This window comes from Stegodyphus dumicola, chromosome 2, assembly GCF_044657685.1.
Source record: "Stegodyphus dumicola isolate Sdum_Otavi_A_Nest chromosome 2, ASM4465768v1".
Taxonomy (NCBI): Eukaryota; Metazoa; Arthropoda; class Arachnida; order Araneae; family Eresidae; genus Stegodyphus; species Stegodyphus dumicola.
In genome coordinates this window covers 102,858,594-102,881,632 of record NC_140769.1, presented here as the reverse complement: position 1 = coordinate 102,881,632, position 23,039 = coordinate 102,858,594, and the positions used below count along the sequence as shown (strand labels likewise).

Below are 23,039 nucleotides of genomic sequence, written 5' to 3'. Positions count from 1 at the left end.
CAACAGAATGAAGATTTAACATGTAAAACTGATTAAGAATTTAGTACAGAAAGGAGAAGAAAATGGATTTTTTATGAAAACAGTATTTTGTATAATGGAAAAGATTTGTTAGTAGTGCCAGAAGCATTACGAAACGAAATCATACAGAAGGTACACAAAAAGAGGTCACTTTGCTGTCGAGAAAACCGTGAATGATGTAGAGCAAGAAATCTATATTCCTAGACTGAAAGGCTGAAAAGGTATTTGCAAACTGCATAGAGTGCATACTGTACAACATGAAGCAGGGAAAAGCAGACGGATTTCTTCATTCTCTACCGAAAGAAAACATGCGTTTAAAATACACACACTGGGAAAAAAAAGTGGGACAGATCTATATCTTCCGTTCTACTGGGCAGATTGACGAAATTCAACTTGCGTTTTTCATGTCTCGAAAGCGCGACTTAAGATATGTATTAAATTTATATAGAGCATTGTTCTAATATAGGTATTTTGAAACAAAATCGGACTTTTTCTGAAATGACTCCAGTTGTTTTCCATATTTCTATTCTACGACTCAAATAATGCCAAACTACCAAGTTTTATAAAAATCTCACGAGTAGTTCTTAAAAAATTAATTGTCAAAATTTTAGCTCCTCCATGTCAATGAGTTTGGTATATATTTATCAATATCTTTTTTTATTAAACTTATTTCATTCTTATTTTCATATTCTCCTTTTTTACTTCCTTGAACGAAGTAAAAAGGAAGTATTGTAATCGCGAAAAGTTTCAGGCACCATATTTCAAGGAAAATATTCATTTTGATCGCTATCGAATGCAATTTAACGATGCTTTTGCGTGACATTTGTACGTAAGGACAGAATAAAAGACTATTTTCCTCCAAAAAAATTATAAAACTGCTTTAAAATGAAATCTGAAGAGAAATTTTCGTGGTGCCTGTAGGTACGTACGCACGTATGTATCTCGCATAACTTAGAAACGAGTAAACCTCAGAACGTTGAAATTTTGTATATATGACTGCTATAACATGTGGATGTGCACCTCGTATTTTGGTTGCAATCGGCCACACCAAACGTATATAAACATATTTATTTATATATCCACTCTGTTACCCAGCTCACTGATCACAGTTTCTTTACTCTTATATATTTGTAAATTGTGCATTTTTTGCTTTAAAATGCTTGAATTATGTTGTTCTTATCTTCCGGTTCAGGTTTTTATACCTTTAGGAAATCTGCAAGCAATATTTGGAGAATTAATGAACAATTTAAAAGCTGTTTAAGTGTGGTTAAGCCTAATTTTGAAATAACATGGTGGACATGTTTGTTTGCAATTGAAACAGCAGAATAGTAGATTTGTTGCCAATCTAGAGAGACTAAGCTTTGCAACAACAAAGATAACGCCTTCATGTATTATCGCGAATTAAATCATGCTTAATCCTTTCTTGAATTTTTTCGAGGAAATAAGTGTTTAAGATTTACTTCGTAAATTTTAATATAGATATTTTCAGTTTTTATGTATTTGCGCGTTGTCGAGACGTGAGAACTGAATTCTCACGTCACGAGACGTGAGAAATACTGAATCGTGTGTGAAAATTTATTCTATTGTGGTTTATGCGCTGTCGACGAAGTAGATTTAATTCAATCCAGTAAGTTTAAATGAAATGCAAGAAAATTGCGTATAAGTTAATATTCCGTACAAGGAAGTCATGTGGTGTACACATCAGATTTTTTATATTTCAGTTGACATATGCGGCCACAATTCACTTAACCGTGCCTGATTAAAAAAATGCTATTTTTGATAGATTTACGGTGAGAAGAGAACCACCAGTAGTCTTCCTTCGCTGAAGACCAGAAGCAAAGTGAGTAGTTATCTAATATGGAAGCTTATTCAGAGAAAGGTTTCGGTTCTCGAAATTTTGACTTCCGAATTAGCTACGTCGTCATCGTTATGTAAAAGCCATACTGTAAAGACATTAAGTTATTTTGAAGCTGAAGACATGAATAATGAACAATGCCTCTTCGGGACTCGAACCTGGACCTCTCAAATACGCGCTGAGTGTGCTACCGTTACACCACGAAAACATGCAGAAAGGAGGGAGAAAATGTTTATAATATGTTGGATTAATTTAAAATTGTCGCCGTCCAAGTTATCACTGGTTTTAGAATAGAGAAGTACCCAAATTCATATGAAGAATTAAAAGGACTATTGCTGTTAATAATTTTCTTCTTCATAATAATATTATTATAAAATATTATAAATTATTATTACGTTATAATAATATTATTACATATAAATTTTTATAAATTAAATTCCATGAAATGAATTTGGTGGCTCTATTATTATGTTATAATAGCATTATTACATATAAATTTTTGTAAATTAAATAAAATATTATAAATGAATACAAAATTATAACATTATTAAAATTATATGAATTAATCTCTCTCTCTTTCTCTCTATATATGTATATTAATGTGTTAGGATATGAAGAGCATGCAGAAGAAATAGGTAATCATTAAACAAAAATATATGGTTAATGATTTTCATGACTTTGTTAAATAGGAGTTTTACTGTCGTTACAAATAGCGTTACTATTACTTATGTTAACAAAGTGGTAATTTGAAAGGAAATAACTCTTTGACTGCCCAGGCGTGAAAGATGTTATTGAATAAAGGGTGCGGTCGAGAACAGCGGGACGTTTATTCAAATATCCAATGGAATAAAAAAGCTGAAAAGACTCTCAATACTTCCACATAACTGCAGCAGTTTGGAATTATTTTAAATTGAATATTCTTGAAACCTGTACCTTGCTCTCAGAATCTTTTAATAACTTCCTGAATTTGAAGGATTCGTTCCGAACGTGAACAGCATCTTTTACAGGTCTGTCGGCAGAGCGATTAAAGAGCAGAGCAAGAATAAATAACTACGTTTGTCCACATCCAGTGGATAGCATCTGAGCCTGAGCTCCTATATGCAGTGGTGGTGGACAAAGACTAAAACAACATTTAATTGCAATTTTACTTTTTCATTTCGCAACTGAAATTAGATATGATAAAAAGTTCAAACTCCAGATGTACGTTCGCTTCAATCTATGTCACTTCTTAAATATTTGAATCATAGCGGCTTACATTAACGAAAGAATTCTGAATTTTTTATTTTTAGTCCAAAGGGATTTGAATCCCGAAGGACTATTAGTTTCGTTTTGGCATTTTGCGTCGGACTCATAAATGTCGGTTCACTTTTCAAACTGTTGCCACAAAATGTTAGAGTCCTGCATTATATTTGAGGAAATTAAATAATGAAAAATCTGCATAAATGTATGTATATTTCTCGTATTGTGATAAAACAACGGTACATAGAGTCATCGAATTTTGAATAACGTAATCCTCCAACGAATATGAGCATGTGGAAGACCAAATTTGAAATTTGAAATTTGTTTTATGATCGATTTCCTATTTTTTAAAACTTTGACGAATTTTTGATTAACAAACTCAAGGATTTCAAAGCGAGCAATGGCAACGTTATGCAGAAAAAACATTTTTATCTCCGGCGCGTGAGTTTTTGTATCGGAAATTCTAAAGATATGCTCATTTTAAAACTATTTTGCAATATTCCTGTTGAATTGAATTTTATGGTTTAAGTACGAAGAACATGATGTTTAACAAATAAAGATAACGCACAAAACGTTAAAAAAACGTAATTTAATTTGGACGTAATTTAAAATCTGAAACATTTCAGATTTTTTTTTTTTTTTTTAATTTTAAGTGGAAAAATAATAATAATAATAATAATAATAATAATAATAATAATAATAAAAAAAAAAAACTGAAATGTTTCAGATTTTAAATTACGTCCAAAGGGGCGTTTTTTAACATTTTGTGTGTTACCTTTCTTTATTAAATATCATGTTCCTCGCACTTAAACCATAAGATCCAGTGCAACAGCAATATCGCAAAATAGTTTTAAAACGAGCATATCTTTAGAATTTCCGATACAGAGACTCACGCGCTGGAAATAAAAATGTCTTTTCTGCACAACGTTGCCATTGCTCGCTTTGAAATACTTAAGTTTGTTAATCAAAAATTCGTCAAAATTTTAAAAAATAGGAAATCGATCATAAAACAAATTTCAAATTTCAAATTTGGTCTTCCACATGCTCATATTCGTTGGAGGATTACGTTATTCAAAATTCGATGACTCTATGTACCGTTGTTTTATCACAATACGAGAAATATACATACATTTATGCAGATTTTTCATTATTTAATTTCTTCAAATATAATGCAGGACTCTAACATTTTGTGGCAACAGTTTGAAAAGAGAACCGACATTTATGAGTCCGACGCAAAATGCCAAAACGAAACTAATAGTCCTTCGGGATTCAAATCCCTTTGGACTAAAAATATAAAAATCTGAAAGAGTTCAGATTTTACATTACTCCCAAGGGGGCTCTTTTTAACGTTTTGCGTGTTATATCATGTTCTTCGAGCTTAAACCATAAAATTTAGTTCAACAGCAATATCGAAAAATAATTTAAAATGAGCATAGCTTTAAAATTTCCCATGCACGTCCCGCGCGCTGGAGATAAAAATGTTTTTTTTTTTTTTTTTTTTCGTACAATGTTGCTATTGTTCGCTTTGAAATTGCTGAGTTTGTTCATCAAAAATTCGTTGAAGTTTTACAATATATGAAATATATAATAAAACAAATTCCAAGTTTGTGCTTCCGAATGCCCATATTTGGGTGGAAACGTACATTATTCAAAATTTCATGGCTCTGGTTATCATTGTTTTATCACAATGAAATAAACATACATACATTTATGCAGATTCTTCATTATTTAATTTCTATAAATATAATATAGGGCTCTAATATTTGGTGGCAACGGTTTGAAATGTGGATCAACGCAAAATCCCAAAACTAAATTTATAGTCTTTTTGGGCAAGTTGCCCCTTTGGACTAATAATAATGAAAATAGAAAACTTCCAGTTTTTTTTTCGGTAATAAATGCACAAATTTTCCCATTTAGGATGGAGAGCAAAAATGTCAAACTCAGTACCTTGCGGGCTAAATAGTCATCATTCTAAAACAAACCTGTTCACAAGGAAAAGAAAAGTTATTTTCATACCTAACGACGTATTTGAAAAGTGAGAAAGTATATAAAATCTTATCATCTTATCTAATATTATAGTTCTTTAAAAATATAAGGAACATATGAAATCCTTGTAGTAGACATATATCTATTCTTTTTTTCCGAAGCCTGACATCTTTTTTCTGCAGCTGGCTTTAAGATGTCTGAAGACATGCTGCGTTTTCAGAAGCCAGATGGGATTTATTCCTTTTCAAAAGCGAGAAAACGTTTTACATGGATATCTACTGTAGAACGTGAAAATCCTATACTGTGCAAACTTTCGGTTTTCTGAGAATCATACAAGCAGTTATTTGTAAACTTCGTGGACACCCATTTACTATACTTTCCCTTTAAAGTTGAACCGCACTGAATTTCCGTTAATTCTGTCTGGAAATGGCCTGGCGGTTGAAAAAAATGTTCTTGTAAAGATTCTATTTCAAGAGCTCTTTCTAGGTGCCAGAGCTGCATAATCGCCTCGCTATGGAATATAATTCTAATTTTTTATTAATATAGGAAATGACCATGCAACTATGACTGTTACTAAGTTAGATAATGCTAAAGCGCCATCTAGGTTGTAAGGATCTTAAGTTTTACTAACGGTTATTTTATTTTAAATCTTTACTATCACTTCTTATTTTCTACTTCCGGCCAGAATTATAAGCGTGAAGGATTTTATGCAAAGTTTGTCTGGCGAACGCCAAGTATTTAAGTGTGGCTTTTTGCCAAGCGAGAGAGAGGAAGCAGTAAGTTCGAAGCAGGCCGCTTACCTTAGAAGTTACGCAGTTGCTATTTGCCTTCCAGGCCAGAGGTATTAATCCTCTTGATAAATTAAACGTATTGTAGTGTTCACAGTCTCTGTGCTACATACGCTTCCTGTTATTATAAGGCCAATCTTCCACGTGTATTATTCTAAAGTTAAATTAGAGTTTAGTTTTATTTTCATACCTTTTACGTTAGACCCCGAGTGGAGGGTCATTGTATTCCGAAGTACGGAAGTCATTGTATATAAAGAAAAATAAAGGGTTTTGTATAACCTTCGTCTGTATCCTGTCTACTTACTACAATTAGTGAACATAGCTTTAGTAAGCTCTCTGTTCCTAGTCAGGTCCTTGTATGTTCCCGAAGAAGGTTAGAAGGAACATAGGGCCTGATAGTGGCGCCCGACGAAGAAGAATAACCATGGCCGAGTTTCAAGAAGAACCTGTGCTGCCTGCAGAAACGGCTCAGAATCCAGAAATGCCAGCTGCCGCCCTGGAAGGATTTGGGTACATCGTCCAGACCATGCGCGCTTCGATGAAACCAGAAGCAACATTTAACGGAAACTCACAGGTAACCAGTTTTTTGGAAAAATTGGATGACCACTTCATGCTCTACCCCGTGCACTAGTTTCAAAAAGTTACCTTAGCTACCAGCGCTTTGAGGGGCCAAGCGCTTAACTGGTTCAAATGTATCGGCAGAAGTCTCTTGGGTCAAGCAGGAAGTCCCACCTATACTTATGAAAATTTCAAGACTGCCCTACTAAAAGCCTTCCCTGTTGTAAGGGATCGTGCGAAATTAGAAACGGAACGTTTTAGCATATATCAACAAAGAATCGAAACCCTCTCGAGCTTTATTTTAAGAAAAATTCACGTTTTCAAGCTCTTGTATGGAAACCGTCCGGATCCTGAAATAATTCAAGTGATTTTGCCGAGGTTACTACCCCAAGTGCAAGACTTTATTGAATTGAGAAATCCGACTACACTGGAAAAATTATTTGAGCTAGCAATCCAGTTTGAAAGTAGAGGAACGGCGGACGTCGAAAGAAGACGCCAATATCAACAGCGAAACCAATTTGGTACGCCAAGACTACAGCAAACTCAAGCATACGGCTACGGAGAAAAAGCGAATCAGTGGGCAAGGAAACCCGAGCATTCAAAAACAGCCGGCGAACGTCGACAGTTCAATAGCAACCCAGGAAAAAAGTCTCAAGGCCAGGGGAAAAAGAAGGAAAGCACGGAAAGGAAAAATAATTTAAACTAAAACGGATTTCTGCTGACGAGAGGGTGCGGAAATCCGAAGGCTACGAAAACCCCTCTTCCTACAAGTTAAATACAGTAATGGTGAAAAATTTGACTCTTCCGAAGATTGAAGTCTTGGTGAATAATATCCCGGCCACCGCACTCCTGAATACCGGCGCGCAGTGTTCCTGTGTGGCAGAAGTCTTTTTTAGAAAGTATTTTCGCAAATACCGTATATACTCGTATAATGCGGATAATACGACAGTATTAGCGGCGCAAGGAAAAGAATGTAAGTGCGTAGGTAAAGTACCTTTATATATCCGTATCAAGGACGAACAAGTAAAGGTGATGTTTTTTATAGTAAAGAATTTGCAAGCACATTTAATCCTAGGAATAGACTTTCTTTCAGACGCACAAGCTACACTGGATTTTAATGAAGCGTCCCTTAGGCTGACAATGAAACCAGTGCGTGTAGAAAAGGTTGAACCGCCAAGGTTAAATCTTGACCACCTGCCTAATGACGAGCAAGATAGAATCCGACAAGTGGTAAGTGAATTTGCTTTCTTATTTAGTGATATTCCAGGATTTACTCAGGTTACTAACCATAGTATTGACACCGGAGATGCATTGCCAGTTCGTCAAAAACCATACCGGTATGATAAGAATAAGGAAAAAATTATAGAATGGCATATTACCGATATGCTACGTAAAAAGATCATAACGCCCATCTCAAGTAGTTATGCTAGCCCGGTGGTTTTATGTAGGAAAAATAATGATTATCCTTTGGAGCATTCAAAAAGGTGGAGATTCGCTATTGATTACCGTAAATTAAATTCCATAACGAAATATCCGGTATATCCGTTACCGATCATAGAAGAAATTTTAAGGAACATAAAATCAACCAAATTTATGACGACTTTAGACTTAACGAATGGTTATTTTCAAATAGGGGTCAGGCCTGAGGACGTGCCTAAGACTGCTTTTATAACCAAGTCTGGCACTTATGCATTTTTGCGTATGCCGTTTGGGCTTTCTGGGGCCCCAGCAACATTTCAGCGATGCATGGACATTGTGTTAAGACCTGTTCTTGGAAAGTCCACATTTATCTGTTTAGACAATATCATTATTACTAGTGATAATCTCGACCAACATATACAGGATTTAAGACAGGTGTTTTCTTTATTAAATGAGGCCGGTCTAAAAGTTAATGTCGAAAAATGCAAATTTGCAGCCCCTGAATTAAAATATTTAGGTTACAAAATATCGCAAAAAGGGATCGAGACAGATGAATCAAAAATAATCACTGTACAAAAGTATCCGACTCCAAACACGGCAAAGAAGCTCTCTTCTTTTCTAGGACTTTGTTCATATTATAGGTCCTTTATAAAAGATTTTGCGGCTATCGCTGAGCCATTGTTAAAATTAAAAAGGAAAAAGGCAAGATTCTCGTGGACGGCCGAAGCCAATAGTGCTTTCGAAAAATTAAAACAAGCATTAACGCAAGCCCCTGTGTTGAAATTTCCTGAAAAGGATGAAAATTTAGAAATTTCAGCGGATGCTTCGGATTATGCGGTAGGAGCGGTACTTTCGCAAAATCAGCAGCCCGTGGCATTTTTTAGCCGAACTTTAAATCAAACACAAAGAAACTATTCCGCGACCGAGAGAGAGGCACTTGCAGTTCTGTTAGCAGTGCAAAAGTTCCGAGTCTATTTTGGAAAGGCGCCGATAACAGTATATTCTGATCATGCGGCGGTAACTAGATTGTACTCAGGGAAAAATTTATCCCCAAGGTTAATAAGATGGGCACTCAAGCTGCAAGAATATAATCTGGTAATCAAGCATACCCCCGGAAAGGAAAATATCGTAGCAGATGCCCTATCACGAATTAAATTAGACGAACAGGGTAATACCGTAAAAGTTGCAATGCTTACAGCGTGTACAATAAATTCCCGAGAAACTGTAATAACCGAACTGGGTAAGGATCCTGAGTTTGGAAGTATTTATGAGTATTTGAAGGATCCTGAAAATTTTAGCCACCAAGATATTGTGGCGATAAGAAATAGGGCGGCCCATTACGAACTAATAGATGGTCTATTATTTTATACAAAAACTACGAATTCCAACAACGAATTTCGACCTGTTATCCCAGCTAGTCTTAGATTAAATATCCTGCATGAGCTCCATGACAGCCCTTTAGCTTCTCATGCTGGTATTCGAAAAACTATGCAACGCGTACGCGAGGCAGTCTACTTTCCTGAACTGCAAAAGTTAACAAGGGCGTATGTCCAGTCCTGCCCAACATGTCAAGCCGTTAATTATATTAATTTCCGCCCGGCCGGGTTTCTAAATAGTATTAAATCCGAATTTCCAAATGAAATAATTGGCATCGATTTATTGGGCCCTTTCCCAAAAAGTCAGTTAAACAAAAGTCGCTATCTCCTTGTTATGGTTGATCATGTTAGTAAATGGACCGAAATTGTTCCCTTAAAACGAGCCTCCGCGAAATTAGTTACCGATTCTATTTTAAATAAATATATTTTAAAATACGGGGCGCCCCTAAAAGTTATATCGGATAATGGTCCTCAATTTGTAAGTAATATATTTGAAGACATGTGCCAAAAACTGGGCATACGTCATTTAAAAATGGTCCCGTATCGGCCGCAATCAAATATAGCGGAACGGGTCAACAGAAATATAGTGAAAATTATCCGTAGTTATGTTAAAAATTTTCATAAAAGCTGGGATAACTATGTCAATGAATTTGCTTTCGCCCTTAGGACCGCAAAACATGATACAACGGGAAAAACTCCTGCTGAGTTATTTCTAGGCAGAAAGATTATAACACCGTTAGATAAATTATTTTATGTGCAATAAAGAGCCCCAGAATTTAAAATGGGTGATATAGAAAAACTAATTAAGGAGGCAAAGAAGAATACTGAAGTAGCACAGAGAAAACAAAAATTGTATTATGACTTGAAACGACGGGGAGTAACTTATAAAGTAGGGGATGAAGTACTAAAAATTAAGCATTCACTTTCTTCAGCACCAGAAGATAAAACTGCCAAATTTTTTCCACGATTTGAAGGACCATATGTTATAGAAAAAATAACTCACGCTGTTGTAGTGTTAAAGGCCAGAAATGGTGAAACCTGTTCCGCAAATATTGATCAAATTAAGCCCTACTTCGATCGTAATAAAATGCAAATCTTTTCAGATCTTTTGCAGGATCCGGCACGGCAGACACCGCAGGTACAAGTTCCAGAGGTGGGAAAACGACAAGTACAAAGGCAAGCCAATGAGAGACAGAAGCAAGTGAAAAGAAAATTGCCCCGCGGAAAAATTGAAGGTAAAAAGAAAAAGAAGCCGTTCCACCGTCCAGAAAACAGAGTTCACGAACACCCCCAGAATGAAGAAGGGAGAAGGACGATGTATGTGAAGAGGACCAGGAGAAATGACGGCAACTATAACCCGGCTTTAAAACGGAAGATCGACTCATCCGACAGAACTCTCCGCAGCAAAAGTCGCCGAACTGCGGAAGGGCCATCAGCGGCGGAGGAAAAAGTACAAGAAAAATTTGAACGGCCAACAACGAGGTCCAAGCAGGATCACGACAGAAGTTTCCCGGTTCCACCAAGACCAGCTGCCTTTAAACAGCCAAGACCACAAGCAGAGGAGAAAAGGAAGGTGTTCAAGAGTGGCCGTACTGGTGAAAAACGGAAGCTTCCAGAGGAAAGCACTGAAGGGCGAGCCCGTACAAGAAGGAGGATAAACCAGGCTACGGTCTGCAGTACCTTTAAAGACTGGACCCAGAAAAGGATGTCCGAATATTACAAAGATAAGTAAAATTTTATGTTACTTTGCAAACTTAAGTTAATCTTTCATTCTTACTGCAAGTGGCAGATTTCAAGAAGTTTTACCTCATGCGAGGTCTACCTTTATCGCCAAAAGGGCGAGAAATGAGTTGTGACCGATTTTCTTATTATGTTTTCAATTACTCGCGCGTAAAACTAAAGTTGATGTATAATAGCGTTGTGTAAAGACTTAAATATTGTAAAAAGTTATTGTATAAATTTTATTTAAAACATTCTAGCAAGAAAGAAGTTTTAGTCTGAAAGACTTTTTGAAATGTAGTATTATTTCAATGTAGAAAGAAATGGCACTTGCTTTGAAAAAGAATAGAAGTTAACAATGTACTACTAATGTATGTTTTCAAATGTGTAAAATTAACGCCATGTTGATATGTTCTGTTATTTTAAATGTTAAGAAATACCGTGATATGGTAAAATTGAAAGTACTGTTAAAAATTTGTTATTCGTGTGACTGTAAAGATTAAATCATGGCAAATATGTGGTAAAGGTTGAATGATGTAGTTAGGCTCTCTGACGCTACACTTTAGAGTTAGCCACTTTTAGAATAGTACCTCAGGGTTTAGAGTTGAAAGTAGGGTGTGTTAAGAGGTCTCGTTATGTTGAATTTTAACACGTTAGTGTTTTGATTGTAGGAGGAAGTGTGGCACACGTAGACAGAAACACATTCGTGTTTGGTGTTCCTTTACAACACATGTCAGAGAGCACGGGGAGAGATAATTAAAATAGTCATGAATGAAATAAGAATGTTAAGAGAAGTATATTCTATATGTTATTTGCAATGTCATTGTGTAACATTTCATTAAACTAGTTTTCCTTCCAGAGATCTGGAAGGAACCAGAATTGAATAAAGCTCCTGGTTAGATGCAGTACAGATGAAAAAAAAAAAAAGATTGTTGTATATCCTGGGACCTGATATTGTAACAAATTTCTTTCTTTTAAATTTTCTAGTTTCTAGCGAAGCATTTTTTGTAAAAGGTTGGCCTCGCGTTAGTTTCTAGTGCTAAAAGCTTTCAACAAGGTCGTTTTAGACCTCAGTTTCAAACTAATTAACTCTGGCGGGAAGTATGTAAGGATCTTAAGTTTTACTAACGGTTATTTTATTTTAAATCTTTACTATCACTTCTTATTTTCTACTTCCGGCCAGAATTATAAGCGTGAAGGATTTTATGCAAAGTTTGTCTGGCGAACGCCAAGTATTTAAGTGTGGCCTTTTTGCCAAGCGAGAGAGAGGAAGCAGTAAGTTCGAAGCAGGCCGCTTACCTTAGAAGTTACGCAGTTGCTATTTGCCTTCCAGGCCAGAGGTATTAATCCTCTTGATAAATTAAACGCATTGTAGTGTTCACAGTCTCTGTGCTACATACGCTTCCTGTTATTATAAGGCCAATCTTCCACGTGTATTATTCTAAAGTTAAATTAGAGTTTAGTTTTATTTTTATACCTTTTACGTTAGACCCCGAGTGGAGGATCATTGTATTCCGAAGTACGGAAGTCATTGTATATAAAGAAAAATAAAGGGTTTTGTATAACCTTCGTCTGTATCCTGTCTACTTACTACAATTAGTGAACATAGCTTTAGTAAGCTCTCTGTTCCTAGTCAGGTCCTTGTATGTTCCCGAAGAAGGTTAGAAGGAACATAGGACCTGATAAGGTGAGTTAGCGATGACGAATGAACTCATGTGAAAATGTTATGATGATTATTCTTTTTACTTTTCTGTTTACTTTATGTAAAAGAAATCATAGTTTAGTAATAACTCGACGGGTTTTAATGATGATTATTAGTGATATTTATTAGTGATGCTCTCCCTACATTAATATTTTATAGCTCATGCTTTTTTTATTTTCTGGGTGTGAACCGAGGAGTGAAATGAAAAGGGGGGAGGATCATATGCTGTACGAATATTTGACACGGCTGTTGTAGACATGTCATGGCTAGGAAAATGCATTATAAACACTTGTAGTTCAAATGAAATACTTTATTAAAGTAGCAGAAGCCTTATTTTGAGGCCAGTACTACATCGGTTCCTCCTGAAAATGATAGATACGTGTTTTGTTCGTATTTAGGTTATTTTTAGCCATTCTTCTGGCAGTACAGTGATTATATTAGTTCGTGAAGTTGGAAGAAAATGTTTTGGGTCACGTTTTGCTAGCAAACCTTATAGGATCCAACTCTTTTCGGCCACATAAACCAATCTAGATTTTACTAATGAACCTGGCGACTTCTCGTACAGGCAACAAATAATTACTACCATAGAAGAAGGGTGAAAATAACCCTTTATTATTTTCAACTATGAGCATACTTCGTGCTTTATAATAACATCGAGAACATGCGGTGGAACTTAAGCATTGTTACACAAATCAATTCAAGTCTAAAAATAGTAGTGCTGGACTAGTACCTTAAGTTACGGTTAGTTAGGTTGACTCGATAACCAGGCGTGATAATTACTCAAATGGGCAAAACGGTGTATCAGGTACTCCGCGTAACAGCAAAGTCAGAAACGAAACGTGCGCTGGCTAACGAAAACTCGCTCTAAATAAACTCCATTTAAATACTCACTTCACTTAACTTTAATTTAACGTCCTGGCGAGGAATTGCGACAGGAAGTTGAGGAGTTCAGGAAAAATAACAAAAATTTGAATAATTGGTTAGTTGAACTAAGGGAAACCCTACAACCTTAGATAAGATAACCCTACAACCCTATAAATCCTACAACCTCAGATATTAATTATTTGTAAAATTTAATCAGCAACTTTATTTTTATTATATTAAGTACCAACTTATAACTCTGAATTATATGTAGCGTATGAATGCGTCTTTATTTTTGAAATACTGTTGCTATATGTACTCTCTGATTTTGTTAAAAAATTGTGTACAGCCCTACTCTGGTAGTGGCGACTGCTGGATTGTACTTGATCTCCCGCTGAGCAGGCACTATTCTGTTTGGTATACACACTAGGTCAGAAGCCTGAGGTGACTGTATGTCATATGGAAGATCTTTATGCTTTTCAAAACCAGCCTGCCACCAATTTGACGATGTAAATTTGTGTAGTGCTATTTTAATATGCGTAACATACCATTCTTTATATTAGGTTTCAGTAATCAGTTGACTTGGTTCATCTTTAGTCCGTGTTCTAATGTGACAGCCATCAGTGTTTCTAGACATTGCTGAGATACTGTTATGCAAAAAATCAACAGCCTTAAGTCTGTACTTCTCTGATCATGAAGACAGTTCGGATAGTGGGGCTCTGAAAATCTCTACGCACAAAATCTCCCACATGTAGAAACGATATTGAAAGTAAACTCATCAATTAATAATACGCATTTTGCACAGGGATGTTTGAAACAACTCCAAAAGAGCAAGCTACTACGAAACAAACTTAAAATTCTCATTGATTACATGGCAATGAAAGTGCTCTCGGCATAGATTTAGCAACTGAGTGGTGTTATAATGAACTTAATATTTTCTAGTCTCATCTTCAACTGTTCTGTACCAGTAACCGGTACAAAAAGTCAAGCAGATATAAAACTGTGCTCTGTATGTAAGTGAACCCACGCATGGTTTTCAGTGAACACATAAATTTTCAGCTCTACACACTAATTTGTATTTCTTAGCGTCACCTCCAGTTATCGATCAGGCAGACTATACACAAGTGAATTGTAAGCGAACTGTAAGTAAGTGAATACTACGAGTGACTACTTTGAATGTGACAAGCAAATATTACATAGGAGTCTGCAAATATGTAAACAGCGCACATGATGTATTTGAATAATTTCTTATACCCAAGTTACCACTGACTTCTAAAGTAAATGTTCTAACTTCTAGAGTAAATATTCTCTGTAATCTCAGAATCACATTGCAAAAAGTTTCATTTAACATACTCTTGTCTTGACAGAGTCTCTTTAGTAACCACAGGTCGCAAATATCCATCTTCCGGAGTAACTTTATAAATTCCGCTACAAATACCAATATTCCATAGATAGTTTTGGGTGAGCCAAACAGACAGCTCAACAACAGGCTGCTCTACAGACACAGACAACAGAATGCTCTACTGATTGAGCACAAATGCTGAAAATCATCTAAGAGGTGGTGCAGCAATTCATATGGTGGTAAGTAAGTGTCTAAATTCTTCCCTGACCACCATTTAAGTTCGCTTATATAGTATATAGTGCTTTGCTATAGCTGTTCTGCTGTAAATATTAAATTTGTGGAGCTCTAGACAGGCAGTATTAGTAGAAATGTGTTAATTTGACAGCATATTAAGTTCTGCTAAATTTGAGAAGTCCTTGTATTTTGTTTTTTGGATACAGGTTTTCTTAGTATTGTAACATCCGTTCCGAAAAACGTTCTTTTTCCTTGGTAGTTACTTGCACTGGATAAAATTCAAAATTATATTGCTCAAGTAATTTGCACGTTTTCTAAAAATTGCGACTTCAGGCGGCAATTTTTAGAACAATTTTTAGTGTAATTTTATGAGATATAATGTAAGGATTATGATAATTTTATTAACAGATAAATTTAAACTTGTTTTTCTGTCAAATTCTTAACTTCAACTTACTACTTCCGACCAGAACGTAGTTTTAGAATCAGTCTGAATATGAGGAGGAGCGGTATTTAAACCGCGAAATTACTTGCAGAGTTAGAGAGAATCAGAGTTTCTGATTTACGTGCATCTGCCCTTGGGCTACTCTCTCTCTCAAAGCTGTTATTACGCTCGGCCGTACTCAGGCCCTTGATAAGCTTCATAGTCAAATAGGGTTAAGAGGCCAACTCAATTTGAATCTTGATAGCTTCGGCTATATTTCTTTAGTTAATCTTAGTTTTAGTTTAATTCTTAGTCTCTTAAGTTCAAGCCCAAGTGTCGGCTTTGATTGTACACTCCAAGATGGAGTTTTGTTAAATCTTACTGGAATAATAAAGGGTTAGTTACCTTTCCATCTTGTTGTTTCTTGCCACACGAACTTGAGCGATTATTCGCTAACTAGTTCTTAAGATTCGCCACTTTCTACAGTAACTGAGAATTACACAGTGAAAATCTTACAAGGTGAGCAATATTTTTTCAAGCATATTTTTCAAATGTTAAGGAAACTTCGGCTTATTCATTTACCTTCCTTGAGTTATTAATATTTATTACCTTTCTATACGATTTATAATTTGTTTTAATAAAGTACCATTTTCTTGTGCCCATCTGACGTAATGATTAAACCGATCTCTACAAGCTCGTAACGTGCAACAGTACGCATCTAGAGATAACTTACACGGTTAGTATTATTTTGCATTAACCAGTTATTAATAATTTTATCCTTTACTAAAACTTCCCATTTCCGTTCCCTCACCACAAATGTAAATGAGGTAGAGAGTATTTAAGCTGATGTTTTCGGAATGTAAGATAGAGCGTGTTTCTGCCTTTCGAAGTCACGTTGTAAATACTAAAGTGTAATCCACATGTATATGAAAAATGTACAAGCCAAAAAAGATTTAAAAAGAAACTTAAGCATTGCACATTTCAAAAATAAATGTGTAGAGACATTAGGTATATTGGAAGCAGAAAAGACGAAAAATTAGCAACCGCCTTCGCCGGGAATTGAACCACGGACCTCTGGAATACCGGCCCAGTGTGCAGAACCACTACACCACGAAGGCACGCTAGGAAAGTGGGAGAAATACCTTATAAATGAATAAAAATAAAAAATAAATATAACATGAAAATAACAACTTAAAGTAAATATAAAAGCACGTTTAAATGTGTTACTAATAACCAACTGAAAACTTTACATAAAATGGAAAATATATATGTATCGGAAAAGCGTCACTAATAACGTACTCATTAAGTTCATACTAAACTGCGATTTATTTACAGGAATTAGAAGTCATAAGAAAAAGAAAAGAAGAAGAATCATCCCAACATTGCATGTCCGCATTCGCCATCATCGCTGTTGCTCGTATGCGCGTATTATACTTATATCATTCAGTTACAGTTACAGCTGCAAGACCATTTCTTACGTATGTACGAAGCGTAATAGTATTGTCTGAATTAAGATTTCACCCTTACACAACGAACTTGTGTTCTACCATTCGGTCCAGTTAGACTGCTAAATACTGCTCTCTTCTTAGAGAAAAATCTATGAAAAATGTAAACATTTTGAAATAGCCACAAGTAGTGTGCTAAGTTGTTTGTGCTCTCCACATATTTAAAAAAAAAAAATAATGGTGAATATTTATTCTGCCTGGGTGCAAGTTGCTCTTCATTAGGGATCAACATTTTACGTTCTATACTATCAATACGTCTATAATATCATTAGGTTTATTGCTTCATCACAAAGGGGCCCACCAGCGGCCGAGCGGTAAAGTCGCTGAACACTGGTAGTTCGGTCCGAAATTCGAATCCCGCGAACGGGCTGGCTGCATGAGTGTTTTCGTGGTTTTGCCTATGTGTAACGTGTATACGAGCCAGTTCCCCTTAGAAAGTCCTCCACGAAGACATTCCTCCCCTTTAGCCCTCGAGGCTTTGCCCCCACACACACACTCCTTCATCCCAAAGAGTGAATTGTCATATTTCAGCATTTTACTCTATCAACGTATCCTATAACATTATAGTTAAGTCTATTTCAATACATATATATAATAATAGTATCTTTGGCAGAAGATGAAAACAATTCACTTTTAGTCATGGCCGGAAAACTGCTGCGTAGATGACTGGACATTACGGCGTAGTGGATGATCGTATGGAATTACAAGCACGACCAGCTTGGTAGTTAAACATAATTTATTCTTGAATGACGAATTTCTGAATACATAACTGTAGAAGACAAGGGGTGCTAAACGCGCCCATAATTTTAGATATTCAATTGCATTTCAAATAATGGCGAATAGCTAACAGAGCCTGAGCAACAAGCTGTCAGCACGCAGGCGAAGAGGCCAAAGAAAGAGAAACTATGCAGTTATTAACTATTTATACAAGACAGGTGAACAAAATTACAGCTAAACAGTGATTGATTAAATTTTGGGTTTCAGTTCCATTTACATCATCAGAATGAAATTTTTCTCGAAATGACGCAGTGCAAAGAGAGGTTATTATTTTTAGAATTGAGAAAGGAAATTTACGTTGTTAATTTAATCTTTTATATATTCTTTATTTTTCTTACATATATATGCTTTTTAATTCAGTTCATAGCTTATGAATGCCATTTTGGAAGCTGTTTCGGATAAGTTGGCCATTCATTTATCCGGCCTATGATCCAGTCCGATATACAAGGAGACGTAATCCATTAATACTTGCAAAAATGTTATACTGAAAAGAGTAATTTATTTTGATTCTTAAATTTATTTATTTACAAAAACCGCGATATAGCTTTATTTTAAAGTTACTTAATTTGAAAATTCGCTGTTGCTATTGTCGTAGGAATTCGTATTTCGTATTGTCAGGCTGTTCTTATCTGAATTATCGAACTGAATCCTTTATTGCTTAATAATGGGTTTCATGTGATTTGACCGTTACATTCGTTTGACTAAATGGTCTCATCAGGTGCGGTTTTTCTCCTTCTTTCGCAAAGAATTGTACGTCAACCGAAACAAATCGTGTGTTCCGAACAGTGCATTGACTTCGTTAAACCCATTACCGTTGGATCCACAGTGGTCCAACAATTTTTATTTTACTTTAAAGATCCTAAAATGGCCTATTGTTTTAAATTTGACTTTGCTTTCTACTTGGGCTACTTCAATAAACTAATGGGGTTACGATTAAGGAATACTTCAATAAACTAATGGGGTTACGATTAAGAATATTTTTATTATGGCAAAGCCTGTAATGGCAAGCTGCCTGTGAGAATGGATGCCTTCATGGAGTATTTTTAAGGGAAATTTGCTCGTATTCAAGCTGCACAAGAGGGAACATCCTCAAAAGCTTTCATGCAGCGCGCCCGTTCACTGAAATCTGAATCGGGATCGAAATACTAATGCTCAGATATTTTTACCGCTTGACCCCGATGAGCCTTTAAACTAATGGAACAGATTTTAAAGAGAAATTAAACGCACCGAAATTCGTTGTATTGAGCAAAATAACGAATAGAAATAAGAATCTTATTTGAATTTCCTGTTTTAATATTTATGAAATTCATTGCTTCGCAATATGCTTCAAATCTTTTGCAACCATTTGCTCAACTTCTGCTGGAATACTTCCTCTCAGCGGTATAAGCTAAGACGAATGATTACAGCGTACGACAGTTAAAAGCTATCGATCAACTGCTTTTGAAGTATAGAAACTGACGCTAGGTTTTTTCACGCATTCAAAAGATGTATCAACGGAGATAGATCTAAGCGAAGTGTCGCCAGAGGGCGTTATGACCCTCTTATTGCGTCTGTTCCAACTCCTTTCAAAACTAGAAAAGCACGCGACTGCTACAGTTGTTCGAAAATTTTTTCTCCTAGGGTTGCCACCACGTGCATTTCTACAGTGCGGTACCAGTGGTATTGCCAGTTCTATTTTCCCTTCGGGGTTCAATTTTGTTATATTATTTGCCATTGTGAACTGTAAGATATTTTCATCAAAAAATGTGTAGGCGTAAAAATCCTACACTCCAGTCGAAGTCGGAGGTAAGTTTTTGAGCGATAGATCTCTGAAATTGCTAAATATAACTTGGATGAGCGTGAATATTACTTAACTGACACAATTCCTTATTTACATTTATTTTTAAATCTGACACCTGGATTTTTCAAAAAAAAACTTTTTAAGTTATGTTTCCATGTGACTTATTTTGTCATCTTTTAAATTTTTTCGTTATACAATACAGTTCTTCGAAGGTAATAATTATAGATATTGAAAACATATAGGAATTTTTAACATAATTAAGTTAATTAGCTAACAACTTACTTATCAGAGTGTTTTATAGGAAATATTCCCATAAATTATTTGAATAAATTAATTTTAAGCTTTTAAGTAATAATTAATTAATTTCAACTATTGTTGGAATGGAACTTCCTTTTTATTAATAATTTGCTCCAAATAAAAAATAATGCACCGTGATTTATCATTTGATTGCCTGTAATTACTGTAAAGAGACATTTTTGTATGTTTCTCATTTCTTTGGAATATTTTTACGTGAAGATCCCAGACATGAAAGATAATTAAATTAAAATTTGAATCGCACATTAACTTTTAATAGAATTACTTGTATTTACAAATTAGGTTTGTGAGCATGTACTCACAAGCACATGGGAAACTTACTTAATTGAAAATGTCATAATATTTCAGTTTTTTACTGTATACTGCAATGAAAAAATAAATCAGATAAGTAATAAAATTCTGTCCTTGAGTGCACGAGCGGTCAGTTGCGTTTACTTAAACTTTACTTAACTTTACTTAAACTTTTTAAGAATTAAAGTAAATTTTAATTAACAGTTACACAAGGAAAGTAGTATCAAGCATCTGAAAATGTAAAACGTTTTGTAGTATATTGCCCCCATCCCGACAAAGCCTTCGAGAGATGTTTGTATAAGGTTTTTGGTTAATTTGATTACAGTAAGACTTCAAGGGCTGCCTGCGTAAGGGGGAGGATGCTTTCGTAGAAGAATTTCTAAGGAAAACTGGCTCGTATACACATACCAAAAAAAAAAAAAAAAAACACAAAAACGCCCATGCAACCAGCTCGTTCACGGGATTCGAACCTCAGACCGAACTACCAGTGTTCAGCGACTTAACCGCTCGCCGCTGGTGGGCGTTTGCATAAGGGGAGAGATGCCTTTGCGGAGAAAGTTTTTAAGGGAAACTGATTTTTATTGACTGGTGAAGTGCAGAATCGCCCACTTATTTGGTGCGTTTTGTTTGGCGCTTTTTACAAGAGTAAGAATAACTGGTTTGTTGTCAATTTTTTTTGACTTTTTAAGTGAAAAGAGATCAATGGACATCGACAAAGTCAAGGGAGTGCGCAATGCCGAAATTATGCAATTCTCTGATTTTTTTTAAGGGAAAATAGGTCGATCGGTACATGGATACGGAGTTCGTGCAATTCTTAAAAATGCGCCAAGCAGTGAGTGATTCTTCACATTCGCCTTTATCGAAGTTACACATGGGAAAATCAAGAAAACTCCGATGCAGCCTGAATCTGGGTGAAATTACCATTTTTCAGTGATTTTATCGCTTGGTAACTGGAGAACGGAAACATTTCACGATATTTATAAGTACTTCATATTTAGTAGAAGTAATTACTGAAATGTAAATTTTAGATGTTTTAAATAATCAAAATCAACATTACTCTTGTAACTCCTTACCTTTGCACTATTCTAATGCAAGCCTTCCCCGCTTTTGCACATTCCGCTAATCGACAGAATCCAAATATTTGATTTCAGATCCACTCTCTCATCACGCATTGTAAATTTAATGGTAAGTGATAATAATTCTGGTGAAAATTTATGTGTATAAAGTAAGAAAAGATATAACTTTGTGGAGCAGAAAATAAAATTTATATGAAATGCGTAATGTATACCGTTAGAAACATATTTTACTTCCTTGTACGAGATAAAAAGGAAGTATTGTAATCGCGAAAAATTTCGGGTATCATATATCAACGATAATATCCATTTTGACCGCTATCGAATGCAATTTAACAATGTTTTTGCATGACATCTGTACGCAAGGACAGAATAAAGTACTCTTTTCTCCCTAACGAATTATAAAACTGATTTTAAATGGATTCAGAAGAGATTTTTTTCATGGTGTCTGTACGTACGTGCGTACGTATATATATGTATGCATGTATCTCGTATAACTCAAAAACGAATAGCCTTAGAACTTTGAAAATTTGTGTGTAGGACTCCTTTAACATGTAGATGTGCACCTCCTTCTTATATGTTTGCAAATTGTGCATTTTTGCTTTTAAAAATGATTGCATTATATTGTTTTTATCTTCCGGTTAAGGTTTTTATACCTAAGCCTAATTTTTGTTTAGCATAGCAGCTATGCTAGTCTACATTTGGCACTTAGCAGAATAGTGGATTTGTTGCCAATCTTGAGAAACTGAACTTCGCAAATGTCTTCTTTTATTATTGTGAATTAAATTATGCTAAATTCATTTTGGAATTATAATTTAAGTTACTAACTTGTTCTTGCGTAGAAACTGTAATCTTAATTGTAAAATTTTTTTTTTAATTGTTTCAACTGTACTTAAGTGTTTTATGGTTTTCTATATCTTTCAATTTTTAATGAAAATCGTTTGAATTTTTATGTATTTTTGCCTTGCCGCGAAGTGAGAACTGAATTAGTAGCGCATGCGCACTAGGTAAGTGGCGCTGAATCGTCTATGAAAAACTTTTTTTTTTTTTATTTGTTTAATTTCTTTTATACATCGTTTTAGATGTATTAGAGTATTTAAATTGAACATGCGGTAATTCTTCAGATGATATAAATTTTGTGCACTCTGACTTATAAAGTGAATGAGATGTAACGCTGTTAAGTAAATCTAGCGCCGAAGTGTCGCTATGGTAAATAAATATAGTGAACTATAAAGAGTGCATTTATTCTGTTGTGGCTTATGTGCTATCGACGAAGTAGATTTAATTCAAATTCGTCAACTTTTAATTCAATATGTCTAAATGAAATGCAGGAAAGTTGCGTATAATTTAATATTCCGTACAAGGAAGTCATGCAGTGTACACTTCAGATTATTTTCAATTACAATTCTGCGAATATGTATTACTAGTTGGTTACATTGCAAATTAAATATTCTTTGATTTATATGAATTATGCATATTCTCAAAATAAAATATTTAATTTTTAAGAAATTCTTAAAATTTTAAATCGGTTACAAAGAAATTAATTAAATTAAATTTGATCGATTAAATCTTAAAAATAAGTCTTATTTTTGTTAAACTAATTTTTATGACTAGCTATGTCTGAAACCATGCGTAAGATAAATAAAAGATTTCATATTTTTATCTGAGACAGCATTTGCTAAGGCAGATGACTGATATGTTGGGGGCATTTCTAACGTCAATAGACCTCCTTTGAGTATAAATAGTAATAATGTATTTTACTACGAATTTGCAGAAATAT

The 23,039-nt window shown here is 35.0% G+C and overlaps 1 protein-coding gene across 1 annotated transcript in view; it reads left to right on the top strand.

The window, feature by feature from the left end:
- The first annotated feature begins 19,379 nt into the window (after positions 1 to 19,379).
- The window catches only part of LOC118194407 (protein O-mannosyl-transferase Tmtc3-like), a 384,082-nt gene continuing 380,422 nt past the window's right edge, over positions 19,380 to 23,039 (top strand). The window contains exon 1 of the mRNA XM_085810972.1: positions 19,380 to 19,585. Within this exon, the coding sequence (XP_085667098.1) occupies positions 19,544 to 19,585 (42 nt within the window). The 5' untranslated portion in view covers positions 19,380 to 19,543. The remainder of the gene's footprint in view (positions 19,586 to 23,039) is intronic.